General features: G+C 36.0%; 1 protein-coding gene across 6 annotated transcripts in view; it reads right to left on the bottom strand.

The window, feature by feature from the left end:
- Positions 1-20694, bottom strand: part of CCDC88A (coiled-coil domain containing 88A) — a 128186-nt gene that overhangs the window by 21924 nt on the left and 85568 nt on the right. For all 6 annotated transcript variants that reach the window (XM_047782053.1, XM_047782051.1, XM_047782052.1 and 3 more), the window contains exons 17-22: positions 18685-18823; positions 14876-15040; positions 10429-10590; positions 8749-9026; positions 8379-8522; positions 4896-5082 (exon numbers count right to left, since the gene is read on the bottom strand). In XM_047782053.1, coding sequence (XP_047638009.1) covers positions 4896-5082; positions 8379-8522; positions 8749-9026; positions 10429-10590; positions 14876-15040; positions 18685-18823 — 1075 coding nt within the window. The remainder of the gene's footprint in view (positions 1-4895; positions 5083-8378; positions 8523-8748; positions 9027-10428; positions 10591-14875; positions 15041-18684; positions 18824-20694) is intronic.

Raw genomic sequence — 20694 nt, 5'->3', positions numbered from 1 at the left:
ATTCTTCCTTGAACCACTACTTTATTTTTCTGCTTTTTTTTTTAAGGCCGCAACTATGGCATATGGAAGTTCCCAAGCTAGAGGTCAAATTGGACCTAAATCTGCTGGCCTACACCATAGCTCACAGCAACGGTGGATCACCGACCCACTGAGCAAGGTCAGGGTTCAAACCTGCATCCTCAAGCATACTAGTTGGATTCGTTTCCACTGTGCCACAACGGGAACTCTCTCCAACCACGATTTTCAAGGAATCATAAAAGTCTGTGTATAATTTTTATGGCTTGATCCAAGGGAGTCAGGTCTATGGGTGGTATTACTACTGATTATGACTGGTAGTTGGGCTACCAGTATGACTGAGCTGCTTTTTTCTCTGTAGTCAGTAGAAATTAGAAATATGCCTTAGTTAGGTGAGAGGGTCCAGGAGAAGTCAGAAAGCCCAAGATAATGATTCTCAAAATTTAGCATCACTTGTAGAATATATTTTTAAAATGTCAATTTCTGGATTCTAACATTCAAATTCAGCAGGTCTGGAGCTAACATATGAATTCAGCAGGTCTGGGGTAGAGCCCAGAAAGCTGTATTTTTTTTTCCTTTTAGGGCCAAACCTGTTGCATTTGGAAATTCTCAGGCTAGGGGTTGAATCCGAGCTGCAGCTGAAGGCCTACGTCACAACCACAACAATGTGGGATCTGAGCCATGTATGCAACCTACACCACAGTTCACAGCAATGCTGGATCCTTAATCCAATGATTGAGGCCAGGGGTTGAACCTGCATCTTCATGGATACTAGCTGGGTTTGTAACCTGCTGAGTCACAACACTAACTCCCAAGAGAGCTGTATTTAAAAAAACAAACAAACAAAAAACCCCCCCAAAAAACCAACACCCATCCCTTCTCCAAAGGAAAAAAAAGAAAAAGAAAAAAAATTTTTTGAAAATTCTCAGAAGGTAGAAAAAAGCAGATAATATAATACCATGAATATCCATGTACAGCCATCTAGATCTAACAACTGTCAATATTGTTCTATATTTGTTTTAGCTACATGTTGTTAAATTGAAATATAACACGTGTGTCAGATCCATTGCAAAATTGAATGCAGGTTTCCTCTATGTACCCTCTTGTGCTGTGACTTCTCACTTTTCCCATCAAGAAGTGGAATCTATTTCTCCTTTTCTTGAATTTGAAATGCCTTTGGCAAAGATAAGGAGGTGGAAGTGATGTTGTGATAGCTCCAAGCCTAGGCTTCAAGAGACTTATATGCGTCCTCTTAGTTTCTTGGAATCCTATTGGAGGATGAGATACCACATGGCACAGAGAAGTTATATCAGGGCCACCTTGACCCAGTCAGCTCTCAGGATGCCAGCTAACTGCAGGTACAGGAGCGAGTCCTATAAAGATCAACTGACCTTGGTTCACACACACATTAATGCACATCATGTGCTGAGTGAACCCACAGACTCATGAACAAAAATAAATATTTACTGTCTCCCTGACCACTGAAATTCTATGTTTTTTTTTTTTGTTTGTTTGTTCTTGAATGGCTGCACCCAAAGTATATGGAGCTCCTGGGCCAGGGATTAATCTGAGCCACAGCTGCCACCTACACTGCAGCTATGGCGATGCCGGATCCTTTAACCCACTGGGCTGGGATGGAGATTAAACCCATGCCTCCACGGCCACCTAAGCTGCCACAGTCAGATTCTTAACCCACTGTGCCACAGTGGGAACTCCTGAAGTTCTATGGTAATTATACAGCATTATTGCATCAACAGACAACTGATAAAACATACATAGAGGAAAAAGAACGAATTTTAAGTATATGGACATCTTAACTATCACAAAGTGAACACATGTGAGCCAGCACTCATATCAAGAAGCAGTACATTCACTGTATTCCAAAAACACCTGTTACACTCTTTTCTAATTACCTTCCCTTCCCACTAAGATTAACTATATACCAGCCTCCTATGCTAGGGATTCACTTCTCCCTCCTTCTGAATAATATTATATGATTTAGGCTCTAGCCTAAACAGTAAAGTAGAACAAAGCTATTAAAAACATTTTAGGACTCTGGAAATCAAAGAAAGACATACACTAAATTGAGAAGAATTTATTAAAGAAAAGCTGTTTAGCTTTGGGTAGGAACTATGGTTGTCTGAGATATTTTATCATGTGACTTCTATTCTTAGTCCCCTCTTTCTCCAGTACCCAGTAGTTTAGTAAAGCCATGAAAACCAGCTTTGCTGCTGGAAGGGACTGGCTTGATTTGTGCAGAGAACAGAAGAGGCCCACACCCAGGAGGATTGTCAAAGGGCAGCTCTCAGATGACCTGAACTTGGAATATTGGATCAGACATGTCATAGACAAGCAAATTACTCAGAAATTTAACTTGGAGATCCAGGAAATGAGATGGGCAGCCATAATGGGTCTTGATAAGGTCCTGCAGGTCCCTGGTGGTCTAGAAGGCTACTCAGGAGAGATCAGAAAGGACCCTTGCTACCTACTTATCCCTGACTGATTGTCCCAACTTGAGTCAAATGCTAACCTTTGGCTTAGTGGGAAGGGAAGATAATTGGAAAAGAGTATGACAGGTGTTTTTGGAATACAGTGAATGTACTGCTTCTTGATGTGAGTACTGGCTCACATGTGTTCACTTTGTAATAGTTGATTAAGATGTCCATATACTTAAAATTCATCCATATACTTAAATTTCTGAGTAATTTGCTTGTCTATGACATGTCTGATCCAATATTCCAAGTTCAGGTCATCTGAGAGCTGCCCTTTGACAATCCTCCTGGGTGTGGGCCTCTTCTGTTCTCTGCACAAATCAAGCCAGTCCCTTCCAGCAGCAAAGCTGGTTTTCATGGCTTTACTAAACTACTGGGTACTGGAGAAAGAGGGGACTAAGAATAGAAGTCACATGATAAAATATCTCAGACAACCATAGTTCCTACCCAAAGCTAAACAGCTTTTCTTTAATAAATTCTTCTCAATTTAGTGTATGTCTTTCTTTGATTTCCAGAGTCCTAAAATGTTTTTGATAGCTTTGTTCTACGTTACTGTTTCTGGGGAGCTGATTTTCATGTTCCTCACTGTACTACTCTGTAATTTCATTACCCCAATTATTTATTTATATATTAATTTATCTATCTGTCTATCTTTTTTGGCCACCCTGTGGCACATGGAGCTCCTAGGCCAGGGATCAGGTTTGAGCTGCAGTTGCAACCTATGCCGCAGTTGTGGCAATGCCGGGTCCTCTAACCCACTATGCCAGGCATGGAACCTATGACCTTGCACTACAGAGATGCTGCCAAGCCCACTGTGCCACAGTAGGAACTCCAACATCAATTATATTTTATTTAGACTTTTTAAATCACAGGCAGAATGAATGTTCTATAATTTATGAATTTTGTTGGGTAATTAAATATGTAAGATTTCAAATTAATGTTTCTTTCTATTGGTGTGTGATTTCAGGCAAAAAGCTGTTAAGTATTACTTTTCTGATATAGCCTATTCCTAATGCTATTAAAGGGTCTGATTAAGTGCTAATTTCTTAAAAGTTCCAAAAAAATTCAGATGTTAAACTATATTCAAACTTCAATCATTTAGGGATCAATCATAAAATTTAAGAACTATTCAAGGCTTCCAGTATCCTTTGTATATTTCAAGACTTTTATCACTTTATAAAACCATCATAAGGAGAGGCACTGAAGTATGTTAAGAGTAGAATGTATACGTGGGCAGATGTCACTCCTGTTCAAAACTCTCCAATGGCTCCCTTGTTCTACTCAAACAATGTTTTAGGATGGCTTCCAAAGCAATGTAGCTGGCCCAGGATTCCCCTGGCTTAAGGTCACTGCATGGGCTCTTTGCCTGGAATGTTCATATAATAATACATGAATTGCATTCAAATCTTTGTTCAATGATGTAAAGTTAAAATTTCAATCTACACTCCATCCTTCCACATTGGCAGTCCTACTTCCCTCTTTACCCTAGGCCATTTTCATTTGCATATAACTTAGCATCTTGTAACATACCATAGTTGCAGACTAATTTTCAAAATGGTTACAGCCATACTTCCAGTCTGTGAGCTCTTCCAGAATCAAGCCATTCTCCATTAAGATGCTGAGTCTATTTTGCCTCCCTTGACTCTGGGTGGGATTTTGACAGCCTCAGTGAATAGAATGCAGGGGAAATGATGTTGCATGACTTCTGAGGCTTGATCATTAAGGCAGAGATGGCTTCTCTCTGGTTCTCACCATGTTGTAAGCAAGCCCAAACTAGTCAATGGGGAGAGCTACTGATGCTTCCAGCTGATAGCCAGCATCAACCACTAAACATGCACTCAGCCTTTCCATCTTCCACCTGAGAGCGAAGATGCAAGTGGAGCAGAGAAATTGTGCCCACTGTCCTGTCCAAACTCTGACCTACAGAATCTGTGAGCACAGTAAATGGTTGTTTTATACCATTGTGTTTTACAGTAAACTGTTACACAGACATATGTAATGAAACAATGAAACATTTATTTCACTTACTTATGTTTATTGTCTATTTCCTTCCAACAGAATACAAGCTACCGAAGGGAAGAGATATTTACCTTTTCGGTTTCTAATTCATGCCAGGTAGTCAGTAAACATTTTGTCATTAAACAGGGTTAAATTTTTCAAAGTATCTGGACACATAAGTTTAAACCAACAGTAAAAATTATTGAAATTAATGATAAAGGAAGAAGGAAGATCTTAATTTCTCGTGAATTTCAACTATCCATGACCGATTCTTTCAGAAATAGCCCATTAAACATATATTGCTATTGTCATTACAATTTGACTGTTTACTTTTTAGGCAAGTCTGGATGCTTAAAGGAAGGAAATGGTAATTAGACTTGTTAAACTCACCTCACACTGGTTATTTAGCTTGGTGGATGTGATGTCCAACTGTTGGTACTGTTCCTTTAACTTTGAAAATTCAGCTTCTAATCTTGTTTGTTCCAGTTTGGAATTATTTAGAAGACTTTTCAAGTTTTTATGGTCAGTTTGTAAAACTTCAGTCTCTTTTAAAAGCTGGTTATATGTATGATTCAACCTATAATTTGAAATCATAATAGAGTCAGATTCTCCCAATAGCTTTTACTGTAATTTACACAATACAAAAATGCTGTAAATCACATTCAGACATACTTAGAGAATACAAAAGATCATTTGCCAGTAATTAAACTCTTCTAAAATCAGCTTCTAGTCTGTAAAAACTAGATTAAAAATTTTAAGTATTAATTAGAAAATATTTAAAGGACAAAAGAGAAAATAACCAATCCACTTTTGGTTAACCTAGAGAATTCAAAGATTCTAATACTCAGAGTTCCTATCACGGTCAGCAATGAACCTTACTGGTATCAATGAGGATGCAGGTTCGATCCCTGGCCTCACTCAGTGGGTTTAGGTTCTGGCATTGCCGTGAGCCATGGAGTAAGCCGACAACTACAGCTCCAACTCGACCCCTAGCCTGGGAACTTCCACATGCTGCAGGTGCGGCCCTAAGAAGCAAAAGGCAAAAAAAAAAAAAGATTCTAAACCTCAACATGAAAATTAAAGAGTCACATCAAACAAATTAATCAATTTAGTATGAGACATGGTAATCTATCAGTCTGTTGCCAGATAACAGATACACATGCTTAAATAAACATTTTAGTTATTGAGATTTCTGCAGTTATAATAAATTATTCATATTTATGCAGTCCTCAATTATCGAAGATAAATTTGGATTTTACTAAAAAAAAAAAAATCAAACTATTGCCATGTCTGTTCCTTTCCACTATTATACCTCTTTTAGAACAAGGTCCACTGACCTCTAAGAGCAAAATCAGAAAATTCTTTCTGTAAAGGACCAGAAAGTAATAAATACCTCAGGCTCTGCAAGTCGCGTGCAATCTATAGCAGGCTCTTCTTTTTTGTTCCCTCCTACAACCTTTTAAAACGCAAAAATTGTTCTCTGTTTGGGAGCTGTACCAAAACGGGCTCCAGGCTGGATGTGGCCTACTGAGCTAGCTGGAGATTACTACCCTTCACCTTTTGGCATCAAGATCAAACACCCACAAAAGAAGGAGGAAGCAAAACGAAACAAACTTTTGTTCAGGAAGGTATATTCTCAGAACATCTAATAATTTACTTCAACTCATTTTCCAAAGAATTTAATAATTCTTTATAATACATGAATTATAAACAAAATAATACAATTAAAAAATCAAGACTTGGTAAAATAAAATAAAATGACAAGACCTGAAACACAGAATAAATATCCCATAAATAGGTTGACTCCATGAATGAATGTATGCCATCTGTATAACAGCTGGTTAAACCCCACCTGGGCATACAGACAGCTACATGATGCTTCATGGAGGGGGGGGGGGAGTATAATGAAATAGAATAAATAATGTCCTCAACATCATCCCAACGGCAAATACTAAAATCAGCGCTTTAAGAAAATTTTTTTTTCTTTTTTCTTTTTTTTTTTTTTGGCCACCCTGTGTCACAACTCACGCTATGGAACCACTTGATCCTTTAACCCACTGTGCCAGGCGGGAGATTGAACCTGAGTCCTAGTGCTGCAGATGTGCTGCTAACTCCACTGTGCCACAACGGGAATTCCTCAAGAGAGTGTTTTACATTGTCTCTCAAAGCTGAGAGCATTAACAAAGTGCATTTCAGTGAACGTAATTCTAAAGAGGCCAAGACAACCTAGTCTACATAAGAAACTTTCTTGGTTTGGCATTATCTAAGATTAAAAACAAGTCTTCACAAATATCTTTTATTTGTAAAAGGGTTCTTTCAGGTATTACTAAAACCCTTTTCTCCCTTTAGAACACAGGCATGAAATGTATAAAAGCAGGACAAGAACAGCTTTCAGAGAGAATACCCAGGACCACTCTTCCCTTCCAAGCCTGCATAATCTTCTGGTTCAAGTTCCATGCTCTTATCATTTAGGCCAAGATCTTTCTCTGTAGATTCCTCACTGATGTATACAATTATATTTCTAGAAGGTCTGTTCAAGTTCACAAACTGTCCCAGTTTGGTTTGAATTCCAACAAGGAAAAAAGGGTTAGATTCAAGATGAGACTCCTCCAGTAAATACATTCCCTAGTATAATATGTGTAATAAAACAACCCTATCTTTGTACCCTATAACTTGTCACAATTTGGTCTTCTACTGTTTATGCTGTGCAAATGCATCCTCCTTGATTCTAGCTTGGTGTTGAGCTTTTTAAAATTCATATCCACCATTACAGAATTTCTAGTTGTAACAATTTCTAAATTAAAAAATCACTAAGCATGAAATGGCTCTAGAAGGATATTTTTATAAAGGAAAAGAAATATGTATTAATTCTAAAAAGGGATTGTAGTAAATTCATAGAAGGAAAAATACTCAATGAATGATCCCTGCTTGAATTTTGTGTCCTGCCTTTCAGGACTTCTGCTGTAGGAATGTAAATGCAGCACAAGTATTTAGGCTGCTTAAATTTTTCAAAGACTTCTAAAATTTTTTTGGAAAATGTACCCTTATGAAGTAGGGTGGATTACCATTCGGCAAGTTTTGATTTTCCAAAGGCTTAAATGAGAAAAATAATTGCCCAATGATAATATGAGACCATTAACACTTAAGGCAGCTAAAAATAAAAATACACATCAATCAGTGAAAAAATTTTAAGATTGCTCATTTGCAGCAACTTCAAAAGACAAGAATTGGAATACCAGACTAGCAGAAAGAAAGACATAAAGGGAGTTCCCGTCGTGGCGCAGTGGTTAACGAATCCGACTAGGAACCATGAGGTTGCGGGTTCGGTCCCTGCCCTTGCTCAGTGGGTTAATGATCCGGCGTTGCCGTGAGCTGTGGTGTAGGTTGCAGACGCGGCTCGGATCCCGCGTTGCTGTGGCTCTGGCGTAGGCCGGTGGCTACAGCTCCTATTCAAACCCTAGCCTGGGAACATCCATATGCCGCAGGAGCGGCCCAAGAAATAGCAACAACAACAACAACAACAAAAGACAAAAAAAAAAAAAAAAAAAGAAAGACATAAAGAATGAATCAGGTTTCACTACATTCTGTCTCAATCAAGTAGGTAAATACTATCAGCATACATAAATTTTGTATAATGTAGCTTAAATCTTAATTAGTTGAATAAGTCAATAGAGAAACAATGAGAGAAAGCAGGAGACCCTGGGTTTTTGTTTGAGTCATTCTGTAATGATTGTATATGATTTTGTTGGGTAATTTACTTATTACTCTGGGGTCTTTTTAAAAATTTTTAAGTTATGGATGATACTGCAAAGAGGAAATATACACTTTAGATGTAATGAATAATACAAAACTAAAAATATAAATATTTATTACCTATCATTTTCACCACAAAGTTTCTTGTATTCAGCAGCTACAGTCTCATGGTTTTTGCTTTTAAGCAGCATTTTTTCCTGTTCTACTTTGAGTGTTTTTTCCAAATCTTCCAATTGTCCTTTCTGTTTTAATAACTGATTGTAACTAGAAAAAAAAGTCAGGTATTTGGTTTATAATGTTTCCTTAGAAACAAAGAAAATATTTTAGAAATACAGGAAGCAAGAGTAATTCATTAATAATTATCACATAAAACATGTAAATTTACATACATTTCCTAAATAAATTACCTCAGATCTGTTTAACACATGGAATTTTAGTACCAGTGAAAACTGGTTTTAAACTAACAACACATGAAAAGATGATAAATTACCGATCTTCAAGGTCTTTATGTTCCACTTCAAGGTTTTTGTGGGCAGACTTTAGAGTTCCATGTTTAGCAATGAGAGACTCATACTCTGAAGCCTGCCGTTCATGCAAAAGTTCCAGCTTTTCATGATCTTTGATCAGAGAATCATAGAGAGATTTCAGATCTTCTCGCTCTTTGATTACAGATTCATTTTCATTTTCTAAGGAAGACTGCTGGATTAGGAGTTGTGCATTCTGGTTCATAAGTGAGGTACTTTGGGAATTAAGAGTGGAATTTTCAACCTACAAGAATGCATATTGTAACATACATAAGAAAAATAGTTTATATTCTTTTTTTTTCTTTTTTTAGAGGTGTACCTGCGGTACACAGAAATTCCCAGAGTAGGGGTAGAATTGGAGCTGCAGCTGCTGGCCTACACCACAGCTTCAGCAACACCAGATCCAAGCTGTGTCTGCGACTTATACCACAGTTTGTGGTGCCAGATCATTAACCTACAGAGCAAGACTAGGGATCAAACCCGCATCTTTATGAATGTCTAGTCAGTTTCTTAACCTGCTGAGCCACAATGGGAACTCCTTATAATCTTTTTAAAAAATAAATGATAATGTTAATTTTAGGAAGTACTAAATAAAATAAATCACAGCAGATATATTCATATTATATTGAGAAAATTTGAATTTCAGCATCCTGAAGGATAAGGCTACCACTTAATTTTGATTTTTGGTAGGTGTTACAATACATTGTGAGATACATATCATATACATGTTTTGGGTTGAATTATTTTAAATGAAGGTTAATCAACAAGTCCATAGAAAAGTACAGAATTTGAAATTCATTTTCTAGAAGTTGAGAGATGATGGAACTGAAAAACTACTTGCGAAATTCAACTGGAAATTTTCTCAAGTCTAAATTAAATTAGAATTTGCTTTAATATTTGGGAAGAGTTATAGAAAGAAATTTTAGATGCACAGGGAGTACTTCTCTGCTTTTTAAGAGGTTCCAGAGAGTTGTACTTTCCCCCACTTGACTGTTCTATTTGAAAAGATGTTGGCAGCGTTAACTACAAGATGGATCCTTTGAATTAAGGACAAGTCTAAAGACAAAACTCACACTGTGCTGTTTTGCAATAACTTAACTAATAGATATGTTGCAATCATACACTAAAACATGGGTTTCTACCTGAATAATCATAATCAACTTGTTTAAAAGGGTGAAATGCCATAAGAACAATACTAATAAAATTATTTTATTTATACTTGATGAGTAAATTTATTAACTTAAAGGCACTAACGTTTAAAAAATGCTGATATCTGAAAATCTGGCATAGCAGTAGAGAAATATCTAATCTTCAGTTGACTGTTAAATTCACTCAGTAGGAGACAATGTTACGATGTCTAGTCAGCCTTGTTTTAATAGCATAATGCTATTAGGAGTTTGGGGAGTTCCCACTGTGGCCCAGTGGGTTAAGGATCCTGTGTTGTCTCTGTGGCAGCACAGGTTTGATCCCTGGCCAGGCAGAGTGGGTTAAAGATTCAGTGCTGCCACGGCTGTAGCACAGGTCTCAATTGTGGCTCAGATTTGATCCCTGCCCCTGGAACTTCCATATGTTGTGGGTGCAGCCAAGGGGGAAAAAAAAAAAAAAAAAGAGTTTGGATGCATATCCCCATGACAGTACATTACAACCTGAAGCTTGGCATTCTGTGTTTGAAGAGTAGTATTCTGCTCCTGTAATGATACTGTCTGTCTCTGAAGTGCAAGAATCTGAGCCTGCAAGTTATTGTTCTGCGTCTCAAGTTGCTTCAGTTGAGTTTTCAGTGCTTGCTTCTCTGCTTGCAGTGTTGCATTCTTAATAAAGAAAACACATATTTTAAAAAAAAAGCATCAAACATATTTCAGTTTAACAGATACTAGAATCTTTACAAGTATTTGTCACCATTATAATCCAAAAAAATCCCAACAATCTTAGACGGGAAAAACAAAACATCTGCCCTCTATCCCAAATTGTAAAAAGACATTTAAAGGAAAAGAAAGCAGAAATACTAAAATCTTAATATACTATTGTGCCTGTGCTCTTTTTCTCTGCTTTATAATGTCAAAAATAACACATTCCATTCTAAATATATTAACACAAAAAACTAGAATGGGATTGTCAGCTGTATGGTTTTTATGCTGTTCAAAAGTACCCAGAGTGCATGGGGTGGTGTAGCCAAAGGAGTGTACCTTTTCTAATTACCGAAAGGTACAAACATTATATGCGGTAGTCTGAGGAGCAGCATCAAAACTAAGTATTTCATAAACACAAATATTTGGAAGAGAAGCAGGAACAATCTTGACCATCTGTTTAAAAGATTTAGTCCATAACAGACCTAACAGATGTTACATATTTTCTCTAGTGATTCTTTTCTCGGTATAAAACACTCACTAAAACTCTATTTCATCTATAGGACTTATGGAGCAAATCCAAATAAAATGTACTATTTTCAATTTTTCCAGTAAATAGGGCCATATTTCAATTTTAAAGTTAAATAGTTGAATTACTAGGCAAATCACAGATCATTATATTTAATTTGATAGCTATTAAAATGTTTAAGAATACTATATTTTCAGGATTATTTCTAAATAACAATTCACTAAAAAATTAGTATCAATGGAGTTCCCGTCGTGGCGCAGTGGTTAACGAATCCGACTTGCTCAGTGGATTAATGACCAGGCGTTGCCGTGAGCTGTGGTGTAGGTCGCAGACGTGGCTCGGATCCTGTGTTGCTGTGGCTCTGGCGTAGGCTGGCAGCTACAGCTACGATTTGACCCCTAGCCTGGGAACCTCCATATGCCGCGGGAGCGGCCCAAGAAATGGCAAAAAGACAAAAAAAAAAAAAGTATAAACAAAGAATCCTCTAGAAAACCAAAATAAAACTTTAATATACAAGGCCTAAATTTGTATATAATTGTAACATGCAAAAAAATGTATAGCTGAATCACAACAGATCACTTATTTATTATATCTATATTATGGAACAAAGACAAGATTTGCTTTATAGGCTTTCAATTTATATGTACTATTTATCACTGTATAAAAGGCAAGTCATGATTTAATCCACATATTATACCATAAAATGAAAGCTGAGGAAGAAAAATGCTTTAAAATAGCTGTTGATATTGTACTTTTCTTTAATTCATTTGATCAAATACAAAGGATTAAAAAAAACTTACACTGGGAAAATAATACGGAATACTGATGTATTTATATACATCTTGACACACCAAAGAGGTGAAGCATTTTTCACTTACATATGTTAAGGACTAGTGTAGTTAAGCTCTTTAGAAACCAAAATGTACAAGCTTAATGGTGAGTCTGGGTACACCTAGGAATAAGAAAAATTCCTATAGTTTGGGAAATATACTCAATATTTGGTAATAACCTACAAGGGAAAACAATCCGAAAAAGAAAAAAAATATATATATATAATCTGAATCACTTTGCTATATGCCTGAAACTAACATAACATTATAAATCAACTATATTTCAATAAATAAATAAATAAAATGGTTAAAAAGAACAAAAAAAGAAAAATTCCTATAGTCCATAATGAATAGAAGAGATATACTATTCATTATAGACTAGAGTAGAAAAGATATCTCAGAGCAGGAAAAATTTTACAATGGAAAAGTATGAACTTAACAAAAATATGTGGTGGGAAATGCACAAAAATCACCAGTCTAACATAGGGTAGCCAACTTTATAACATTATCTAAAATAGCTGAAATACAACAACCAAGTAATTTTTGTCCACAATGGAAATTTATATAGGAAGTCAATGGGAAAAGAGATTTTATCTTAATAGAACTTTGCATGCCAAATTTTCTGAAATATAATTAGTAATCCAAGTGATTGATTTTATATATATATGTGTATATATATATATATATATATAACTGAATAATGAAACTAAGTATTCATATGTGCTGACAAATACATAAAAAAGACATAAAAGAGCTCACTAATAATTTTTAAAAAATTAAAATATATTCTTCTATCACTTTAATAAAAATTAAAGGGCTGGTAATGAATCAATGCTAATCTTGAAAAATAGGTACTCTATTAGTAGGACTAAAAATTGATTTTTTTTGAAAGGATAATAAAATAGTATCAATTAAAATTAAACATACACACAGAAATATGTATGTATTTATGCTCTTTGGCCTATCAATTTTACTATCAAGAATTTACTACCCTATGAACATGTTATACATGGATTTTCACTGCAGCAAAATCTAAAAATAACTTAAAATGTCCACTGATGTGGGATTTCTTTAAATAAATTATGGTAACATGCACACAATGGAATATACGGTCATTGAACAAAATGATATAGCTCTGTACCTGCTATAGATAACTAAGATAATATGAAAATAAGATCCCACAAGCGTAAATCTGTAAAAGATGTATAATATATACATGTAATATTTTTTTTTGGCCACGTCCACGGCACGTGAAAGTTCCAGGGCCAGGGATCGAAACTGTGCTACAGCAGTGACCTGAGCTAAAACAGTGAAAATGCTGGATCCTTAATGCACTGAGCCACCAAGGAATTCTGAAATATACTTCTATACACAGAAAAATCACAAATGCTTTTCTGGGAAGATAAACAGTGATTACTTCTGGACGAGAAAGTAGAAATCAATAATGTAGGAGATTAATTTTTGGCTTCATGGTTTAAAGCTTTCAATTAATATTAAACTGAAAAACACTAACAACAATCATAACTATTTTACTTGTTAACATGTAAGTTCTGTAAAGTTCATTCATCTTTGAAGGATAAATGGTTGGTGAATTCATTTGATTATTATCTACTGCCAAGTATTTACTAAACTCATTCAGCAAATATTTATTAAGTATCTGCTATCTTCCAAGTATTGTTCTACATACTGAAGGCACAGTGGTGTAAAAGAAAGACAAGCTACCTGCATTCAAGAACTTTTTTACAGTAGTCAAAGAATAAATGAACGAATAAAAAAATTTAACCAATGAGTTCCCATCATGGCTCAGCGGAAAACAAACCTGACCAGTACCCATGAGGATGCAGGTTCGATCCCTGGCCTTGCCCAGTGGGTTAAGGATCCAGCATTGCCGTGTGCTATGGTGTAGGTCACAGACGGGGCTTGAATCTGGCATTGCTGTGGCTGTGGTGTAGGTCAGTGGCTGAGCTCTGACTCGACCCCTGGCCTTGGAACCTCCATATGCCGTGGGTATGCCCCTAAAAAAAAGACAAAAAAATATTTCACCAATGAAAAGTTCTATGAAGAAACTAAACAAGGCAATGGTTGGATGGTGAATGATTTAGGCTGGAGATAGCTGCTCAACTAGGGGAAAAGGTCAGGGAAAACCTCTTGCAGAAGATACGTGATGCGAGACCCCATTGCTGCGAGAAATGCCCAGGTAGGGGATAGAGCAGAAAGGTTCTAAGGTAGGAACAAACAGAAAAGGCCAATATGACTACAATTAATTTACTTATATGCCAGTCACTGTTCTGTGTTTTTCAGATATTAATAGATAATAATAATATTATCCTCATATTAATAATGGTAGGTAGAAGAGTAATATGGTATAAACAAATTCAGAGATATAGCCAGGGCAATGTCAGGAAGGATCTGATTGATACAGTAAATGTTTATGGATTTTATCCTACATGAAATGGACAGCTATTGAAGATTTTAAGTAGGAAAGTGATAGGGCCTGGGTTTTATTTTAAAAATAACTCTAGGCTACTGGATTGAGAATGGGTTAGACTGGGCCAGGAATGAAATGGGGCAGGCCAGGTAGGAGGACCCTCTGATTGTCCCAATGGGAGATAATGGTATTTTAGGCTAGAGCAGAGATAGAAAGAAGTAGATGAGTTTGGGTTATATTTACAGGATAGAGATGACAAAGCTTGCTGATGGACCTAAATGAGGGTAACAAAGAAATGTATACGATATTACTGGTTTTTCAATCTTTTTAATATTATAAAATAAACTAGTCAAGAAAGTATGAAATGAACAAAGCTACAAAACTAAATTAGGGAAAATTTCTGAGTTATATAGTCAATGATCCCTTACTTCTAGAAAACCTAATTTATACCAAAATACTTACATTTCTTTCAACTTCAATTAATCTGTCTTTAACTTTCAGAAGCTCTCTAGTCGTTTCTTGACTTTCTCGCTCCCATTTGTTATCTTCACCAGAAGTTGGAGGAGAGCTCTGTACCATTCTTTCCTCATCCTGCCTCTGTTTGAGAGCTTCATAATTCTTTTTCACCTATAATTTTAAAATATAGTTGATTTACAATGTTGCATTTATTTAAAATATTTAAATAAGGAGAAATCATTAAGGTTACATTTGGCAATTAATTTGACTCCACAATGGTCTGGTCAATTAGACAGTTTATTTAAAAATGTGATAAATAACATATACGACTATCATTATTATTATCACAACTTACGCTTTGTAAAATACAAATCCTTTTCTCTAGAAATAGTAAATATACTTTACTTATGTGCCATGTTCTTACAATATACTTTGTAATTTCAGATCCTATTATGATGAAATATCACTCAAGTATAGATTAACTGGGCATAGACATGCTGCTAAGTACTAACAACTGTTTTTAGGACTATTTAGAGATTTCAGAGTTCCCCAGGTAAAGAACAAATAAAGACATGATACATTTATTATAATTCCCCTTAAAAGATACCTAAAGTAAAGTTGAAGAAGTATCTATGTCTGGCCTTTTAAGAAGGATATGTTGCCCAGAATGACCTGTTATTAACTTCTTTATTAAGATCATTATCCACATAAAATTGCTATAATTCATTTTATAAGGAGTGAGCAATCCACAGATATATATATATATATATATATTTATTATTATCATTATTTTTAATGGCTGCAACCACAATATATGGGAGAGCCAGGCCAGTGATTGAATCCGAGCCTCATCTGCAGCAATACTGGATCCATTTAACCCACTGCGCCCCAGCAGGAGCTCCACAAGGATATATCCTTATCTAGGGTTTCCCAGTGTGATTACAACCAAATCATACTTTAAGAAAGCAAACGCAAAACTAACAACCTAGGGACTTCCCTAGTGGCTCAGAGCGAGGGTTAAGGATCTGTCTGTCACTGCCTTGGCTTGGGTCACAGCTCTGGTATGGGTTTGATCCCTGGCCCAGGAACTTCCACATGCTGTGGGCAGCCAAAAACAACAACGACAAAAAATAACAACTTAGTGAGTATTAACTATTGCTTAATTTAATTGGTCTCTTCAATTTAAATTATTATTATTTTTATTATTACTAGTTTACCCTAGACAACAATTACCATACATTTCTAAATTAACCCCAAACTTTCTATTAAGGTAAGAATATAAATATTTAGAAAATTCAATGTCTAATGCAACCTCAAGAAAGCTTACAGCTCAAACTTTGCTAATATTGAGTTAGAAAAAAAGATACCAAGATAGAATGTAATTTAAATATTGGCAAGTGATCTAATAGGTGTTCTCGGATCCTGATTCTCCATTTCTTCTTTTAACACTCTAATAACATAGATGGATGACATCATTTCCATTCTCCTATTTTATATGAATTTCCCACAGGATCTTTTTTTCTGGGCTTATAAGGGTTAGAAACACACGTAACTATTAAGAAGGGGACCTGAGAATAAAACTCAGAACTTCTTATTTTTAGCCCACTGTTCTTACAGTTAAGTTTCAAAAGTGGTTCCTTTACCTTATATATCATTAATCAGAATAGCCAATTTACATTCCCATAGAAAATGACATACTTTCCAAGGTGTCTCAGAAGCAGCACATAGGTGGGTATTGCCTTTTAATTGGGGGTGTTTAGACCTTTTAATGTGATTACTGCTATCTTTCTATTTGTTTTTTGTTTGTTTGTCTTTTTGCTATTTCTTTGGGCATATGGAGGTTCCCATATGCCCATATGCTTCCGCGGCATATGGAGGTTCCCAGGCTAGGGGTCGAATCGGAGCTGTAGCCACTAGCCTACACCAGAGCCACAGCAACACGGGATCCAAGCTGCGTCTGCAACCTACACCACAGCTCACGGCAACGCCGGATCGTTAACCCACTGAGCAAGGGCAGGGACCGAACCCGCAACCTCATGGTTCCTTGTCAGATTCGTTAACCACTGCGCCACGACAGGAACTCCTATCTTTCTATTCGTTTTCCATTTGTCCTTTCCATACCTTGTTTTCCTTTTTTTCTTCTTCTGTCTTCTTTTGGATTTTTAAATTCTATTTGATGTCCTCTGCTGGTATTTTACTTATACCTCTTTGTCATGCTATTTTAGTGGTTACTTACACCTTTTGCTCATGTTCAGCTTTCATAGTCTGTTCTCAAATGATACATCTCTTCATGTAAAGTATTAAAAGTTAGAAGGTATAATTCCAATTAAACAATGTTTATGGGAAGAAACTAGTCCAATAACACCCTGATTATGCCAAAATGGCTGGAAGTGGGAGACAATGATGGGATTTTTAAATCTCTACCATTGAGACTTGAAATATATCCTACGGCAACCCATATTCAAACCCACTTATTTTCTGGCTTGGTGGCTTCATGAAACTGACTTTATTTGCAACACAGTAATAGCGCTTAACAGGACAGAAAATTCAGAAAATAAAGGAGATTAATGAAATCTGGCACCAAATTTCACTTTATTTTTTCAGACAATCCTTTACATTAACTAAGCAAAGTTGCAGAATTTCTTCTGCAACAAGTATGTTCCATGTTAATAATGTGTGAGACAAAGACCAGCAATGATGGTAAATCTCAAAGCCAGGGCAGCTCCTGCAGACATCCAATATGAATCTTGTCTTCTTGCATCTGAACTGTCATCTGGTGAGAAGACAACTCTCCATTATAGGAAAGAGAACACTTGCTAGTGCCCCACTGTCAACTTCTACTTCCTACATGTTCCGAAATGGCTCTAAATGTGGCCTACAGTAAACTTGTGAGTCTGAATGTTTGGTTGACTGTAAAACCACCTCAGGTATGACTACAGAGATGATAAAAGGGAGAATAGACCAGAACATAATTCTACCAGTCTACCAAATACTCTCTGGAATGGGCAAACCCTTCAATTTCAATTTATTCATCAAGGGAAAACAGGATAGAAGCCCCTCCTTGACATACTTCACTGATTAATTCCATATCAAAAGACTTGGAAAAGACCTCCAATTTATGGGATCAAGTGCTTTCTTATACCAAAAACTATTTCCATCTACTTGCTATCCTCACACCCATATCTTTGCCTATCAAAGTAAAGTGTCAGTATCACATTGAGAGCTTTTCCCAATGAAATAAGCTTGCCTCTTCCCTATCCCACTCTCATAATTTTGGTATGTACCCAACTGCATGAGGGACATTCATACATGAAATAGGATTAAATAAATTACAGTGTATAGATACAGTTTGTTATAAACTACACGAAAAAGATATACTTAAAAATATTCTTAAATTTAGGAAAAAGGAAAGGACTCCCTCTCTCTCTGCACCAACCAACCATATGTTGGTTCCAACATATGGAAATTTTTTTTATGTCTGCACCAACAACATATGGAAATTCTTGGGCCAAGGGTCCAAACAGAGGTGCAGCTGTCAGCCTACACCACAGCCATGGCAACACTGGAACCTAGGTACATCTGTGACCTATGCCATAGCTTGCAGCAACACCAGATCCTTAACCAACTGAGCAAGGCCAGGGATTGAACCTGCATCCTCACAAAGACAACGTCAGGTCCGTAACCTGCTGAGCCACAATGAGAACTCCTGAAATGGACAAAATGTCAATAAAATTATGTTGCAACTTTATTTTCTACTTTACTCTTTTCTGTCCAAATATCTGACAATTAAAGTTCTTTCCAAGGAAGTCACTTACTGTTTTAAGTTCTTGGCGCAATTGCTGGTTATAATTTGTGGATTCTTCTAATCGAGCTTCTAAGGCAGCAATTTTTTCTTCTTTTATTTCAAGGGACTTCTTTAGAGTAGATTCTAATTTTGATTCCAAAAGTTTGTACCTATTATCCAAGTATAAAAATAATATAGTTAATTACTGGAGATCAGAAAATTATTTTTAATTATATTTATGACCACAGATACTGATATTATAAATAGGCCTTATAAAACAATCTTTTTAAAAAAGAAACAAATTAAATTACCCTTCTTTTTTACTGCCTACTCTCCCTTTTAAACTATTCCTGGTAAAGAAAACACACACAAAAAATTACTGGGTAATCACTGAGTACACAGAACTCCAGATTATAGTCTAGACAGTCAAAAGCAAAAATTAATACTCAAAAAAGGCATCTGGAAGATGTGAGTCTCAAAATAGTCTTTTTAGTTTTACAAGGATAGAATCTACAGAAGGAGGAAGTGGATGGATTTATATTATTAAGCAGTTATCTATGATATTAATATGTAATATATTGATACAAATACATATGAAGAGTTAAGACAAAGTATTCATAAACTATTAAGACAAACTCAGACTTTGTCTTCCGGGTTTAAAGTACTTGCTGAATAGTTAAAAGAGGGAATGATATACTAAAGACACAAGACACTGGTGACAGAACAGGAAAGGGCAGATAGGCTTGAGTGTCAATATTTTAGATACCTTTTTGAATGGTGGATTCATGAATATTTATGTTATTTGGGGGGGGGTCTTTTTTTTTGCCTTTTCTAGGGCCACACCCGTGGCATATGAAGGTTCCCAGGCTAGGGTTCTAATCAGAGCTGTAGCTGCTGGCCTGTGCCAGAGCCACAGCAATGCCAGATCCGAGCTGAATCTGTGACCTACACCACAGCTCACGGCAACGCCAGATCCTTAACCCACTGAGCAAAGCCAGTGCTGGCTGGCTCGAACCTGCAACCTCATGGTTCCTAGTAGGATTCATTAACCACTGAGCCTCGACGGGAACTCTTATTTATGTTGTTCTTATTTAAGATTTTTTTCCCCCACAAAAGGGTCAGTTCATGAATATACTTTGAGAGTGAACCATAAACCTGGATAATGGATTAGTATATTTCTTATACCTGAGAACGTTAATGCCTAAATGAAACAACGTAAATTACATATATGAAAAATTTTATCATATTCTATCTTTTCTATAATTAACTTGTATGTATATATTCTGTGCTCAACCAGATTTTAAATTCACTGAGGATATAGAACAAATCTCACTCATTTTTAGTATTGGCTTGAGTTAACAAAAAATTTAAAACATTTAATGAGTATGATTTTAGATATATTAAATTTGTGATGCCTGCGTTCTCGACTGTCCAGACAGAACTTGAAACCTAGGAAACTATACTGAAAGGGAAGACATGGGAAAAAGAGCTTTTAAAAGATTAAGACAAGAGTGATCACATAGTACTCTGTTCACAACTTCACCACTAAACTTACTTTGTTGCATTTCAATTTATCTATTTATACATTCAATTCCACAATTAGACTACATATTCCTTGATGGCAAGAATAAGTATTTTAATAATAACTGCATTTTCAAAGGGGATCAGAGGGAATGACATCAACTGGAAAGATGCAAAAGTTACACTAACAAAAGAATTAGGGATACCATCTGAGGTTAGGGATAAAGATAGATGCAGATAAAAATTCCAAGAGGGAGGAGATAGAATGTTTATGTCTGTGAACTTTTCTTTGTGATGTTAAGGCTAATTTACTGGTTGAGAAAGAAGCAAGTTTAGTGGCTTCTTTTTCTGATCCCCCAGGTTCAATTAGAGTTACTAATGTTGTCAATTCCCTTTCTTAAAAGTTTTAGTTTAATATACTCTTCTCCATGTCTAATGCTGTCATTACAAATAAAAATATGTGGATTAATGAATATACTTAACATCTTACCTACACTATTACAATAGTTGCTTAACCAGT

The sequence above is a fragment of the Phacochoerus africanus genome, chromosome 5, assembly GCF_016906955.1.
Source record: "Phacochoerus africanus isolate WHEZ1 chromosome 5, ROS_Pafr_v1, whole genome shotgun sequence".
Classification (NCBI taxonomy): Eukaryota; Metazoa; Chordata; class Mammalia; order Artiodactyla; family Suidae; genus Phacochoerus; species Phacochoerus africanus.
Note: the sequence above shows the minus strand (reverse complement) of the source record. Positions and strands in the feature narration are given on the sequence as shown.